This window comes from Gopherus flavomarginatus, chromosome 9 (assembly GCF_025201925.1).
Source record: "Gopherus flavomarginatus isolate rGopFla2 chromosome 9, rGopFla2.mat.asm, whole genome shotgun sequence".
NCBI lineage: Eukaryota > Metazoa > Chordata > Testudines > Testudinidae > Gopherus > Gopherus flavomarginatus.
In genome coordinates, this window is record NC_066625.1 from 34236886 (window position 1) to 34252892 (window position 16007).

Here is a 16007-nt window from a genome sequence, read left to right on the forward strand (position 1 = left end):
GAATAGGACTGGGTCCAGTACAGACCTCTAGGGGACACCACTATTTACCTCTCTCCTTCTGAAAACTGACCATTTATTCCTATCATTTGTTTCCTATTTTTTAACCAGTTGCCAATCCATGAGAGGACCTGCTCTCTTATCCCATGACAGCTTACTTTGCTTAAGAATCTTTGGTGAGGGGCCTTGTCAAAGGCTTTCTGAAAATCTAAGTACACTATATCCACTGGATCCCCCTTGTCCACATGCTTGTTGACCCCCGTCAAAGAATTCTAGTAGATTGGTGAGGCATGATTTCCCTTTACAAAAACCATGTTGACTCTTCCCCAACAAATCATGTTCATCAAGACTTCTGACAATTTTGTTTCAATCAGTTTACCTGGTACTGAAGTCAGGCTTACCGGCCTGTAATTGCTGGGATCACCTCTGGAACCCTTTTTAAAAATTGGCATCACATTAGCTATCCTCCAGTCATTTGGTGACTGATGTGTGAACAATGCACATGTGACAACGAGGAACCTTTAAACAGCAGATCTGGAGCTCCAGCACCAAGGGAGGGATTTTGTCCTTAACCCATTGCCACTGGGTTACAGGGAAACAACATTTCTCATACCAAGAGGCCCGCCAGGACATCTGTGGGAGTGCTCAGCTGGTGCTCCAGACCTGCTACTGCTCACCTGCAATTAGCACAGCAGGTGCACCCTGGGCTTTCCATAGCACTGTGTGATTGCAGCTGGACAGACATTTTAGGCTTGGTTTTCAGAAGTGCTGAGTATCTGCAGCTCCATCTGAAGGCACGGATGCCACTGAACGTCAGGCAATAAAACTCTCCTGCTTCTCAGTCTTACCTTTCTGCTCTCTCTTCTCCATCTCCTAGCTCAGCACCTTCCACTCCGCCTCTCTCTCACTGATCTCTTTCCTTTCTCCTTCCTTAGAGGATGTCTACACTGCTTCCTGGGGTGTGATTTGCAGTTCATATAGACATTCCTGCGTTCCAGCTACCTCATTACAAACAGCAGCGAGGACGCTGCAGTGCTGGCATCAGTATTGGCTGTAGAATGTACCGGGGGGTCAGGTGGGCTTGTGAAACCCATGCTGAAGGCCACACAGCTGCCTTGTCACTACTAGGTTTAGTGAGCTAGCTAGAGTACAGCTAGTGCGGGTACCTCTGCACCAGTGGCCAGTCACACCCTGCCCGCAGTGGATGCACGAGGAAGTGAGAGAAACAGCCAGTGTCACTCAAATATTCGGTATCCTCTACTCGAGTAGCTGTGAATTCCTAGAAGACACCAGCCACATGTGGGGATTTTTACTCTTCACTAACCACAGCTGTTAAACAAATCTTAGCAAACAAAGAGACCATTTCCAGTTTACAGGCCCCCTGAGCTGGTTCTCTGCTGATCACCATGTAGAGTTGAGGGCAACTCATTTGGGGTCTGGCATTTCCTCTCTCTGTTGCCATGGTTTTGCGCTGTGGGCCTACCAAAGCTAGAGGTTTTCACAAGATGAACAGGGCACTAGAGCGTTGCTATTGTCTCTTCTCTTGTCAACATTTAACATAGCTAACCAGTGGGATTCAGAGCCTCTCCAGTTACAAGTCCGACGTCAGCAAGCAAGAGAAATGAACCCTATCCAGACAGAAGCAGGAACAGCAGGGGAGCAGACAGACCAACGGGTGCTCATAAGCAAAAATTGCCCCCTTTTCCCCAGCAGAACAATAAGACTTTTCAATTCAACCGAAAACCCTTTTCAGAAGTGCAGCATCACCAATCTGGAGTCCCCTGGTGTTTCATTTAGTTCAGTGCTGTAAATGTGCGACCCTTCGGATAGTCTCTGTACTGGCTTGTGCTGTGGGAGCTTCAGCTCAAAGGCTTAGACATTGGAGTGTTATGGTTCCCAGTGGATAACAATTTGTAGAGGGGCCAGGGCCGGCTGGCCACAGATGACCTATATTGCATGCATGTGTGAGAGATCTCTTAGCCCTGAGCGACTCTGATTGGTGGACACTGAACTTCGGAGGCTGAGCCCTTGCCAACAAGAGGGATGTTGCATCTTATGAGAGAAAAGGTTCATTCCAGACTGAAGCGGCATTCATGAGCAACTGCACAGCGCAGGCCCTGAGACCTGTTCACTGCCCTCACACCTTGCCACAGGACAGGGCGGACCGAGGCTTAAAGGGACCAGCAGGTGCAGGGAATGATGTATGTTGTTTTAGTAATTGTGGTGTTTGCATGGAGGAGGGGTGAAACAAGAGTGCTCATCTCCAGAACAGAAGGAGGGGGGTGACTGGAGTGAGAACTTTCCTGGAGAAGGGAGAAAGGGATTTTCTATGGTCATACCTTCGCGTATGCAAAGGGGCAGCATTTCTCCCCCACCCTTTGAAGAGACCATAAGTGCTGCAGAAGCGTTTCTCACAGCAGGATTCTTTGCGATGTTCTAGGACATGGGAAGGCAAGATCATACAAATGGAGGGGGACATGATTGTGTGATGGCAGCCAGATAGTCCCTCTCACTGCTTTCCTCACAGCCTCCCTAGCTTGGTGTCTTTCCTTACTTAAGAGATCCAGGTTAACAGTCAGGGTCTCAGGCCACGTCTCCCAGTCCAGCCGAGATATAAGTGTTTAAACACACAGGCCAAGTTCTAGGATCCCATCACATGCTCATCGGAGGTCAGAATTTGGCCCTTGGATTAGAGCCTTGAAATGGGAATTTTAAAGAAGGGGGCACATAAGAAGATAAGAACAGCTGTAGTGGGTAGGACCAATGGTTCATCTAGCCCAGTATCTTGTCTTCTGACAGTGGCCAGTGACTGAAACTTCAGCGGGAGTGTAGAGAAGAGGGCAATTTTGAGTGATTGTCCATAGTTGTTTTCTCCCAGCTTCTGGCAGTTGGAGGTTTAGGGACCCCCAAGCATCCCGGACCAGCTGGGCTAATAGCCATTGATAGATCTATCCACCAATAACTTACTTAGTTCTTTTTTTAACTCAATTATTACTTTTGGCCTTCACAACATCCCCAGCCTATGAGTTCCACAGGTTAACGGTGTGTTGTGTGAACAAATGCTTCCTTTTGTTTGTTTTAAACCTGCTGCCTATTAAGTAAATCGGGGGACCTATAGTTCTTGTGTTATGTGAAGGGTAAATAACACTTCCCTATTCACTTTCTCCACACCATTCATGATTTCATAAACCTCTATCATAACCGCTCACCCCTTAGTCATCTCATTTCGAAATTGAACAATGTCAGTCTTTTTAATCTCTCCTTGGACAGAGAGATGTTCCATCCCCCTAATCATTTTTGTTTCCCCTTCTCTGTACTTTTTCTAATTCTCATATACATTTTTTTGAGATACGGTTGACCAGAACTACATGCAGTATTCAAGGTGTGGGCATGCCATGGGTTTATATAGAAGTGTTATGATATTTTCTTATTTATTATCTGTCCCTTTCCTAATGCTTGCTAACATTCTTAGCATTTTTTTGACTCCTGCTGCACATTGAGTGGACGTTTTCAAAGAACTATCTATGAGGACTCCACACAAATGAAGTAGGTTCACTATTTGTCACTGGCAGCTCCCTTCCATAGACAGAAACAAACACCCACAATAACCCACACCAAAGGTAACTCAGATCTGTAGGTAGTTCAGCCCTGGAGCTTGGGTGAGACCCAAATTCATGTCCTGTCAGTGTCTCCTCATCCACACAGATCATGTGGCAAGAGTCTGGCCATCTCCAGAGTAACCTCTCCACCCTTAGCATCTCAGGATGCATCTCCAGGAGATTTAAGGCATGTGGTTATGATCCAAAACTGGCAAGAAGATACTGTGCCTGCTGCTGTTTCTCTCAACCCATGAGATGTATTCACTGAGCTTACTGGTAAAATACAATTTTATTCCTGCCAGCCCTGCAGAGCCAATAAAGCTGCGGGAGAGCAAAGTGTGTTCCATTCTGCTCTGCCCCATGCATCATCAACAGAATCAAAAGCTCAGTGCCAAAAATTTCAGCTGAGAATTTGGCTTTGAACAGATATTTGGTGCTGAACTACAGCTACAAGTCTCATACTTGGGTTCAGGGGCGGCTCCAGGCACCAGCGCAGCAAGCATGTGCCTGGGGCGGCAAGCCACAAGGGGTAGCGTGCTGGTCGCCATGATGGTGAGAGTCAGGTGGCCTTCAGCAGCATTTCTCTGGAAGGTCCGCCAGTCCCAAGGCTTCAGCGGTAATTCAGCGGCGGGTACGCCAAACATGCGGGATCATCAGATCACCCACAGAAACACTGCTGAATCCGCATGACCAGTGGACCGCCCGCAGGCACGCTGCTGAAGGCCGCCTTGGGGTGGCTTGGGTTTGTCCAAATATTGTTTAAGTTGCTGCTTGAAGCTCAATAGCTCAAACGAGACTGCAGCTCCCACATGATGGTGCCTGCAACATGGCTAGTTTGCAGCCTTCTCATCCTCAAGGCTTGTGCTGATCATGGCTCAGAATGAACCAGCAGATAGGAGAGAAGTGGAGGGTTTGAAGAGGTTCCATTGCATTCTGGTGGCTTCCTACAGCACTGGGTGCTTCTTGTCCTCTCATTATATCAGAGCCTGTATCTACTGATCTTTCCATCCCCTCCTCCTTGGGTATGAACTCAAAACCATGTCAGGATGCTGGTTTAAAGGCTGGGGATAAGGGCTGTAGAGCTGGTTTAAAAAAAAAATCCCCCCGCACGCATGGATGCCTTTTGGATGGAAATTCAAAATCCAAAAAATTTTGGCCAAAACTGACCAAAAAAAAAATTAGTTTGGAAATGCTGCAGTGCTTCATGGGAGTTGCAGTATGGGTGCCCTATGCTCCCATTCTCCTCTATAAGCTATGTTCCCTGGTGTGATTATATCCTCCATGATGCACCACACTCTTCCTGCTTAGGGAGGGGAGGCAGTGCATCATGGGATTGCCTTGCTGTGGTGGATCATGGGAGATGTAGTCTGGGCATGGAGACTGGCCCATAAAGGAGAATGGGGACTTGAGGTAACTGAACTACAAATCCCAGGAGCATTTCCAAATTGAAATATTTTGGTTTTCAAGCGCTTGGTTTTTCAATGAAAAATTTAAATTTTCCATGGAAAGCAGACACTTCTCGTAAAAGATTCCATTGAGTCAAAATAAATTTCCATCAAAAAGCAATTTCTGTGAGAAATTTTTGCACAGTGCTAGTTTATATTATGTAGGGAAGCCATTTGTTTCATTTCTCACCTGTGAAATCTCAGCCAAATCCTCTGCTGGTATAACTCTACAGCCCACTTAACTTAAACTGAGCTTACCCAGTTTACACTAGTCCCCATATGCTCAAAACAACCATTTTGTCACTATTATCTGCCTCCTAAGCAAAGATTGCTATTACTTTGAACTCTCTACCAAGTCAATAATAAAAGCAAGAAGCATTCACAGTAAGGTCTTTAACTGTTCACGAACATCAGTCCCATTTATTTATTTATTTGAAACAAATTAATAAATCTCTTTTGAAAATAAGTTAAAATTATTGTTTCCAGGATAGATTATTGCTAAAATGATCAGCACTGGAATTCCTGTATAATAACTTTACAAGGGGTTATGGTGACAATAGCAAGTTATTAAAACATATAATCTGAAGAGTGTTCTATTCTAATGTGTTCTGGTTTTGTGGGGCTAAGTGTTTGATTAGCCAATGGTATTGGTTCTTATTCATAGCAATAAATGATCACATATAATACATGCAAATAGAGTTAGTTGGAAAATTTCAAACAGAACATTTTCCCATTGGAAAATATGATTTTGTGTAAATTTCCCAGGAGAAAATATGGATTTTGGTGTATTTTCCATCAAGAAAATAAAAATGAAATGTTTTATTTTGAATGGGTTGACATTGCTCTCTGCATCTGCCTCAGCCACCATGATGCCTCGTGGGCGCTGTAGTTCCAGCTTCTCCACAACCCCATTCTCTCCTATGGGCCCTAAACTGTGTCTGACAGTCTCTCTATATGACTGATCTGCCACAGTGCCTCATAGAAGCTGTAGCCTGGCCAGTTTTGTTCCATAAAAAGTTTTGATATTTTGATTTTTTATCCTAACTTGGGATAAAAGCAAATATTGAAATATTGGTATTTCCTGCAGGACAGGAGTTCTGGTTTCTGATCAGCTCTGCATACAACTGCTTCATCTAGTGCTCTATTCACTTTCAATCTGGTTTTGTATTAATACTATTTCTAATTATTTAGTATTTGACTGAATCTACATATTAGATACTCAATAGTGGGACCAGAATATTGATGAGGATGGCAAAAGAATAAGCAGCTTGACTCTCAGATCCCACTTGCAGAGCTGGCAACTAGGGGGAAAAAATCTGTACACTGAGTGCATTAAATCTAGACATTAGAAAGGGACATTGAACATGGAAGGGTAGAGAATCTCTTTTCTAACCATAACTGCTTTCTGAGCTAGAAGATAAGGCCTGAGTTTCCAGCAGTCAGAAGTCTCATTAGGTGGAAGGTGAGAACAGGGTTGCCACCCAACCCAAATTTTCCAGGCTTGCTTCTGGCTTTGTGGGTCCTTCTTCTGGCCTGCAAAACTAGTTAACAAACAGCCTGTATGTCCAGGCATAATCACAACCCCACCTGACAAGGTCACCAAGTTGCTGTGCAATGAAGACTGACTCTCTTTTGTCCACAAGGAGCCTTTCCCAAAGATTACAGTGTCAGCTGAAATAGCAGCACCTAAAGCCATCAGAGTAACTTCATCCTTCCTACACAAATTCTCTCTGGGATTTCAATAGGGCATAATTTACTTCTTCACTTCCTGTCCTAAACTACTGAGTAGTGTTACTGCGCATTAATACACTGACATGTTCCTCTCCAGAACTGGCCATTTAATAGCAGGGTCCAAGGTGATCCCTGTAGTTCTAGGGCTCATAAAGCACTTTGGGATTTTGTCAGGATGACAAGGGCCATATTTACTTCCAGTTACAGTCTGACTGTGTCATGTGACAGTGGGGAGAGTTTGCATTTCCTTGCTCCCAGCTTCAGGGCCTCTGCAGACACAGTCACCGTCCACAGCTCTCAAGGGATCCCTGCTCTTTGGCTCCAGAGTGTGTTCTGCTACACCAGTCTCTCTCTGCTGTCTAGCTCTTCCCTTGCTCTGGGAAGCAGTAGGACTGGCACCTCAGGGCTGGTACTGAGCACCCAGGGCAGCAGGACCCTTACTGGTTCTTCATTAAGCAGGCTATTTTGCTTCCCTTGGGTGCAGGGCTGGCGCTATCATTTAGGCAGCCTCGGCAATCACCTAGGGTGCCAGGATTATTTGGGGGGGCGGCATTTTGCCAGGGGGGTGGCAGGCGGCTCCGGTTGACCTGCCGCAGTGGTGCCTGCGGAGGGTCCGCTGGTCCGCAGCTCCGGTGGAGCTGCTGCAGTCATGCCCGCGGACGGTCGGCTGCTTGCGCGGCTCCAGTGGACCTCCCGCAGGCATGCCTGCGGCAGCTCCACCAGAGCCACGGACCAAAGGACCCTCCGCAGGAATGACTGTGGCAGCTCCAGCGGAGCCGCGGGATCAGCGCGAGGGGCGGCAAAATGGCCGTGCGCCTAGGGCGCGAGAATCCCTAGCGCCGGTCCTGCTTGGGTGTTTCAGGAGGCCCATCTCACTGATATGACTCTAGCCAGGAGGCCCATGCACACAGTCCTCACCTCTGTAGCCAGGGCAAGCTATGCATTCACCTGACCCTGCAAGGTAATCTACCTGACCCTGCAGGGCTACTGAGTGCTATCCTGGGCTTCTCTAGCTTCGGGTGATGGCCTGTCTCCTTAAAAGCCTCTTTACAAACTGCAGTCACCTCTGCCCGCAGTCTGAATCTGACCCTATTGCCAATGCTAAGATCAGTACCCCACAGTTGTGGCTAACTTTGCTTGGCTCTCGCTTGAGCCCTGGGCTATCACAGGCTTGCCCCCAGCATCCTTCCTCCTTACATTTCCTGCATGGGCTTCCAGACCCAGCAGACCTCAGCTGCCCTGTGTTCTCCCATGCCGCATCTGTAGGGCCCTACCAAATCCACGGCCATGAAAAAACGCATCGTGGACCATGAAGTCTGGTCTCCTCCCATAAGCTCAGGTCTTTTGTGGGCTTTTACCTTATACTATACAGATTTCACAGGGAGGACCAGCATTTCTCAAATTGGAGGTCATGACCCAAAAGCGTTGCAAGGGGAGGCCACAAGGTTATTTTAGGGGGGGTTGCAGTATTGCCACCCTTACTTCTGTGCTGCCATCAGATCTGGGTGGCTGGAGAGTGGTGGCTGCTGACTGAGGGCCCAGCTCTGCAGGTAGCAGCACAGAAGTAGGGGTGGCAATACCGTACCACCTTTACTTCTGCACTGCTACTGGTGGGGGCTCTGCCTTCAGACCTGGGATCCCAACCAGCAGCCGCCGCTCTCTAGGGTGACCAAATGAGAGACATGAAATATCAAGATGCCGGGGGAGGAGGTGCCGGCGGAGCAACCAATAATAAAAAAAAGAGCTGGCGACGGAGAAAAAAAACAAACAATAACCGAGAGCCGCTGGAGCATAGGAAAAATTGGTGGAGGCTGAGCACCCACCGGCAGCTCCACACCCCGCACCCCACACACCAGCTCGCCTTCACTCTGCCTCCACCTCCCCTGAGCTGGCTGCTGCGTCCTGCCCCCCCCCTTCCAGCGCCTGCGCCGCCATACAGCTGATTAGTGCAAGCCTGGGAAGGAGGGGTGAGGAGGAGAAATGTGACGTGCTTGGAGAAGAGGTGAGGCCAGGGTGGGGATTTGGGGAGGGGAGGCGAAGTTGAGGCAGGGCCGGGGTGGAGTTGGGGGGGGCACGAGCCCCCTCTGCCTATGCACCAGAGGGCAAAATATTGGGACAATTCGCATCCCAATTGATGTTCAGTCGGGACACAGGACAAACAAGTAAATATTGGGACAGTCCCGATAAAATCAGGACATTTGGTCACCTACAGCTCTCTGGCTGCCCAGCTCTGAAGGCAGCGCCATCACCAGCAGCAGCACAGAAGTAAGGGTAGCAGAACTGTAACCCCCCTACAATAACCTTGTGACCACTTCACAGCTCCTGTTTGGGTCAGGACCCCTACAATTACAATACCATGAAATTTCAGATTTAAATAGCTGAAATAATGAAATTTGTTATTTTTAAAATCCTATGGCTGTGAAATTGACCAAAATGGATTGTGAATTGGTAGGGCCCTACTCATCTGCCCACAGAACCCCAGGCTCCTAGAAGGGATTTTAACGGGGCTTCCCTGTTCTGCGGGGGATCTCCTTTACTGGCTCTTGCTTCAGCTCCTTTGCTGGGTGATTTCCATTTCCATAGACTCACTGTGTTGCTTGCCCCTTGTGTTCCAGGGATGAAGTGATCATTCAGCAGTACCTTATTCTGGGTGTAGTCCATATGTGGGGTAAGGCAGCATGAGTAAGGATGGTGGAGTGTAGCCCTTTGGCGACAGCATGCCCATGCCTGTGTTGCATCCCTGTTTGCAATGAAATGCTCATCAGACACCACGGTTATCTGCTCCCTCTGCATGGGAAACGATTTATAAAGGTTTTCAGCTTTGCTCCCCACTGCAGGACTGTGCTGACCTGTCTTCGCGGCTGGCTGTGTGATGGTTCATTGCTGTTCAGCATCTGGGGAGGGGGTCCTTTCACTCCGCCACCCCATGCCTCCGCAAGCTGAAAGGCTGCACTTTGGCATTTTCCTTGCCTCTTATTTCTGTGGGCTCAGAATGCGTCCACACCTGTTGCCATGTGACAGTGGCAGCACCTCACAGAGAGAGTCACTTTCTTCTAGCCCTGCTCCAGAGACTTTTCTCCAGGCAGGGAAGCTGGGCTATCCCTACATTCCCTCCATCCCCAGAGCAGAGCATCTGGCTAGGACCTTCCTACGGTCCCCCGGGTGGCTTCTTGCTACAGATTTAAAGCAGCAGAGGGGAAGTAACTTGCCCATGGTCATTCAGCAGGCCAGTAGCAGAGCTGGAAATAGACCCCAGGTTTCCTGAGTGCTAGTTCAGTGCCCTAACCACTAGGCCACGCTGCCTCCTGAAGTATGTTTGAGTGCATTGTGTTGCATGGCAGGACTTATACATACACTCATCAAAATGGGCAGCAAGCTGAAAAATATCTTACATGGTCATGCTGTGGAGCACACTTAGGCTGTAGTTTGGCAACAAGGTCTCCACCTGCAACAGGGCCATTGCTATGTGGCAGGATTCTAAGGATATATGAATGGGCACGCTCACCCAGAGAGGTGCCCTTGTTGCACTGGCTTAACATGGGTGGTGCCATTTTGTTTCTATCATCAAAGTTCTCCTTAGAGGTTGCTTATTTCCAGAGCTCGCTCTAGCCATTGGGTAGAGATGATTGTGGTTAGGTCCATGGTGTATATGGTACATGCCAGGCCTGCCCCACAGCTTGCCCCACAGCCGCTTGGGCTCCATTCATTTGAGACAAAAATTGCTTCGTTCAGTGTTTGATTTAAAAAAGTGACTGTCTCCAAAACACTCATTACAACCTGATGAGTGGGGGTAACAGCACAGCAAAGACCACAGATTGACTGTAAGGGGGTGCACTCACCTCTTGCAAGTGACCCATCTCAGTGCATGTGCCTGTTCTCTCTCTCTTTTGGTTTGTGGTGGGGCCTGGTGACTCAGCCCTCTAGCTGAGTCACACACAGTCAGCATGTGAAATAAAAACAAAGCAAATGCTTTAGGGTACAAATCCAACAGGGGCCTCTCTCAGGGCCTTCTGTATCATTTCTCTTAAACTGTCCCTGCTCTGGTATAGAGTGGTGCCCCAGGGCTCCCTCCCTGGGGGCAATGTCTTTGCCCTCTCAGGCCCTTTCTGGCTACAGCTCTCCAGCTATATATCTATAGCGATATGCACTGTACTTGCAAACACACATTTGTATTATACACACACATTTATAGATCTACATCTGTAAACGTACACATTTATACAGCTGGTGTGTATATATACACACAGGCTGTGTTTATAGATAAATACCTGTAGCTAGCTGAATATGTACTGTGACAAAGTTCCTCCTCTACCTTGATGGGTCCTGTGCTTATTGGCAGATTTGCTCACCTCAGTGACCTTCCCCACAGCCTGGATCAGCTCCTCCTGTGTCTGATCAGAAGTTGGGAGGTTTGGGGGGAACCCAGACCCGCCCTCTACTCCACGTTCCAGCCCAGGGCCCTGTGGATTGCAGCTGTTTATAGTGCCTCCTGTAACAGCTGCATGACAGCTACAACTCCCTGGGCTACTTCCCCATGGCCTCCTCCAAACACCTTCTTTATCCTCACCACAGGACTTTCCTCCTGGTGTCTGATAACGCTTGTACTCCTTAGTCCTCCTGCAGCTGCAGCTGCAGCTGCAGCCCTCGCCTCCTTGTACCTCTTGCTCCCAGCTCCTCATATACACTTCTTCTCCGCGGGTTCCCCCTCCACTGACTGGAGTGAGCTCCTTTTTAAACCCAGGTGCCCTGATTAGCCTGCTTTGATTGGCTGCAGGTGTTTCTAATCAGCCTGTCTGCCTTAATTGGTTCTAGCAGGTTCCTGATTACTCTACTGCAACCCCTGCTCTGGTCACTCAGGGAACAGAAAACTACTCATCCAGTGACCAGTATATTTGCCCTCTACCAGACTCCTGTACACCACTGGTTTGGGTCTGTCACAGTATACAGCTATCTCCCCAGTTTCCAGAGGGTTAAATAAAATTCAATTGGAAAGCCAGAGTGTGTCTGGCAGGCATGTTAGTGTAAGGGGGGTGGGGTGAGATGCACAGTGCACTGGTGCTATGATGCTGTTGTGCAGTCAGGAACCAGTGACTCTGGAAGGACACTGCTCTTCCAGCAGCAGCCCGCTGTGCTTTGGGTGTGTTGTGAGGGACAGGCTTAAAGGAACGGCAGAAATTTTTTAACATTTTGCTGGCTGATCATGTGGCTGTGACCTTGCCAATGGCACCAACCCAGCCACCACTGCTGCTACCCTGTATGGATTTTTCACCTGTACCTGTATGGCTGACCAGCTGGAAGAGACTCAGGAACCTCCAAGCACCAGGATTTCCTGCCAATCCAACTGGGAGTGTGCTGTACTAGGTAGCCACGCCCTTACCTTTCTCTGGGGCACCATCCTGGAGGGGCCCTATTTCAATTTAACTCCCATCACCCAAATATGGTCCTCATGGGAGTGACACAGATACCCTGGCAACACCATTCAAAGCAGAATACATTAGGGCTAGAGCCAGTTCTACCTCCTGAAGGGGGCCGAGCAGGGCCGGTGCAACCATTTAGGCGACCTAGGCAGTCGCCTAGGGTGCTAGAATTTGGGGGGGTGCCATTTTCTTTGGCAGCGACCGTGGCGGCCGGATCTTCAGCCGCCCCGGTCGCCGCTGGCATTTAGGTGGAGGGAGCTGGGGCAGGGGAGCGCAGGGAGGGCCACCTGCAGCAAGTAAGGGGGGGGGCGGCACGCAGAGGAACTCCCCGCCCCAGCTCACCCCGCCCCGCCTCCTCCCTGAGCATGTTGTGACCACTTCACTTCTCCCGCCTCCCAGGCTTGCGGCGCCTAAGCTGTTTGGCACCGCAAGCCTGGGAGGCGGGAGAAGTGAAGTGGTCATGGCGTGCTTGGGGAGGAGGCGGGGCAGGGGTGAGCTGCTTCACTTCTCCCGCCTCCCAGGCTTGAGGCGCCAATCAGCTTAGGCGCCGCAAGCCTGAGAGGTGGGAGAAGTGAAGCAGCGACGGCGTGCTTGGGGTGCTCGTGTGCGGAGCAAGGGTGAGCTGGGGCGGGGGGGGGTGCCTCAGGGCGGAGGGGGAGGACCTGCTGCGGGGGTGGAGCCTCAGGGCGTGGGGGGAGCTGCCGCGAGGGGGTGCAGCTCAGGGCAGGGGCGCACGGGGGAGAGCGCAAGGTGGAAATTTCGCCTACAGTGCGAAACATCCTTGCACCGGCCCTGAGGCCAAGGGCATGCTGTGTTCCTGGGAGGGTGCTGCTGGGCACTGGTGGGGACAATACCTACCCGTCCCTATCAAAGAGGTGGAACTGTAGCTACTGTCACTCGCACTGCTGCACCCTCAGATTTCATCGAAATGGGCAGCCTTGCAATGTTCACTCTGCAGGCCTGTGCAAGGTGGGGGACCGCAGACATCTGTGACTGACCGGGACCGATTATCTTGTCACACAGGCTGTGCCTTTGCTGCAAAGCGGTGCTGTGATTGCAGGATAGGCACTGACTCCGTGGGCGCTCTGGGCAGGGGTGGAATCAGGGTGGGGCCAGGGCCAGAGGGAGGTGGAGCACTCACTGGCACGAGTAGAAGTCGGCGCCTACGGATATAGCGTGAGTAGGCTAGCGTTAACCTAGCACAGGCACCAACAGCAGTGATGACATGGTGGCCCAGGCTAGTTCTTGGGCTAGTGCCTGAGTACAAGCCAACTGTGGACCTTGGGTATAGAGTGGTAGTTGTTATCCATTCTAGCTATATTGACCCCAGCACAGAAATGCCTACCCATGCTGCAACCACACCTTCACTTGCAGTGATGATGTACCGGAGACTACAGATGTTTATCTGAGGATGCCATGAATGTGTGGCCTGCTGGACAAAGCCAGCCACTGCAAAATAATAAAGACAACTATGTATATAACTAGCACTGGCTAGTGCACAGGGACATTGGGCGTAAGGCTGTGGCTAATGCATGGTGGCACTGGGCGTATTTCTCTTTGTATTGCACAGGGGCACTGGGTGTATGGCTGTGGCTAGTGTACAGGGGCACTTGGCATATAGCTCTAGCTAGTGCACAGGAGGCACTGAGTGCGTGGCTGTGGCTACGACACAGGGGGCACTAGGCTTGTGGCTGTGGCTAGTGTACGGGGGGGACTGGGCATATGGCTGTGGCTAGTGCACAGGGGCACTGAGTGTGTGGCTCTGGCTAGTACACAGGGGCACTGGGTGTGTGACTCTGGCTAGTGCACAGGGGCACTGGGCGTGTGGCTGTGGCTGTGGCTAGTGCACAGGGGCACTGGGTGCGTGGCTTTGACTAGTACACAGGGACACTGGGTGTGTGACTCTGGCTAGTGCACATGGGGCACTGGGTGTGTGACTCCGGCTAGTGCACGGGGAGCACTGGGTGTGTGACTCTGGCTAGTGCACAGGGACACTGGGTGTGTGACTGGCTAGTGCACAGGGGCACTGGGTGTGTGACTCCGGCTAGTGCATGGGGAGCACTGGGTGTGTGGCTCTGGCTAGTGCACAGGGACACTGGGTGTGTGACTCTGGCTAGTGCATGGGGAGCACTGGGTGCGTGGCTTTGGCTAGTGCACAGGGGCACTGGGTGTGTGACTCCGGTTAGTGCACAGGAACACTGGGTGTGTGACTCCGGTTAGTGCATGGGGAGCACTGGGTGTGTGGCTCTGGCTAGTGCACAGGGACACTGGGTGTGTGGCTCTGGCTAGTGCACAAGGGTACTGGGAGTATTGCTGTGACTAGTGCCCAGGGGGCACTGGGAGTACTGTTCCGGCTAGTGGCTGTCTGAAAAGAGGAAGAATGCTGGGATTTTCAGTACCTTTGACCAATGACAGCTGAGAGGCAGTGAAGAGGTTATCTGGCTGCTAGTAGCATGCAGATGGCAGGCAGCAATACCAACCTGTGGCTGAGGAGCCCAGGGTACGTCCATGGTAAGCTGTTAGCAGGGAGAGGGCAGGGGGAGAGAGAAAAGGAAACATGAGTAGAAGGAAGGAAAGGAGGTGATTGGTCGGGTAGGACCCACAGAGAAAGCTGATGGTCAGCTCAGCCTTCTCCGAGACAGAGAGCAGAACCAATGAGCAATGCAAACACTCCAGGAAGAATGACACAATGAATGACCTGCAGGAACAGAGGGCGCATGCACTAAGAGAGTTATAATTACTGGTCTTAGATTAAAAACCCAGGTCTTGACCAGTCTTTTGGGAGTGGCCCAAGGACAGGTTTCCTCCTTCACTGACATCCTTCTGTGCCTCTAGGATACTGGAATTCGACTCCAGCAGCAGGTCCAGTCAGGGCCAGCTGGAAGCCCCTTGAATAGTAACAACTTCACACTAAGGAATTGTTTTCTCCTACAGAGCAAATGAGTCAGCTGAACTGCCTGTAACAACCCATATTAATTAGGGTCTGTTCAGTTGAACTGCAGGAACAGTCACAAACACAATGTCCCATACCCCTTCCATCGGGCTATGATTACCTGTTTCCCCTTTTACAACGACAGATTGTGGAAGATACTTTGGTTAGGAGCAAGGCAGTCTCCTGTGCAGGCATGTTAGTCTGCATGTACACATACATGGTTTAGGGTTGCCAGCATGTACTGCAATTTGGTGTGACATCTCTTCAGGCCCCTGCTGTTGGACCAGGACATTCCCCAACCAGGCAGAAGTTCTTCTGAGGATGGAACCAGGAGAACAATCCCAGCATGCTAGAGAGAAAACTGGCACCCCTAACTCAGAGAGAGCGCATACGTATACCATGGACATATACACACCCACATGCATGGAGACATCCATTGCTCTGCAGCCTGCAGGCCTCCATATGGGATGTGTAAACACAGTATCTTTGTGTACACACCGGAGAGGTGTCCAGCATGGAGATGGCACAGCTCACACTGAAACACGAGCACATTTTAAAGAGAGGGTTTCTATCTGCAAACACATTCCAGAGAAGTCGTACACAGCCCATATAAGGAGCCTCCAGACATTCTGGAAAGAGACTTCAGGCCGGCCAGTTGTAAATAAAATCTGCTATGTGCCAGGAGTTGCTGAGCAACCTAGGATCCTGGTGAGCTACAGCAGAGAGCGCTAATAATACTACAATACCCAAATGACCCTAGCATTAGTATTAGGCATAGCAATGCAGCTCAGCTCCGCTATCAATGTACATGGGCGCAAGCTGCAGCCATGTAACCAAGGGCAGAACTGGCCCATGGATACAAACCCCCGGAGGGCTGCTGTATAAT

The 16007-nt window shown here is 50.1% G+C and overlaps 1 protein-coding gene across 3 annotated transcripts in view; it reads right to left on the reverse strand.

Annotated features, from left to right (window-relative positions):
- The window catches only part of SRL (sarcalumenin), a 114319-nt gene that overhangs the window by 13311 nt on the left and 85001 nt on the right, over positions 1–16007 (reverse strand). For 2 of the 3 annotated variants that reach the window (XM_050968176.1, XM_050968174.1), the window contains one exon: positions 14670–14705. The exons of the other annotated variant lie outside the window; for it this stretch is intronic. In XM_050968176.1, the coding sequence (XP_050824133.1) occupies positions 14670–14705 (36 nt within the window). The remainder of the gene's footprint in view (positions 1–14669; positions 14706–16007) is intronic. 3 annotated transcript variants of the gene reach the window in all.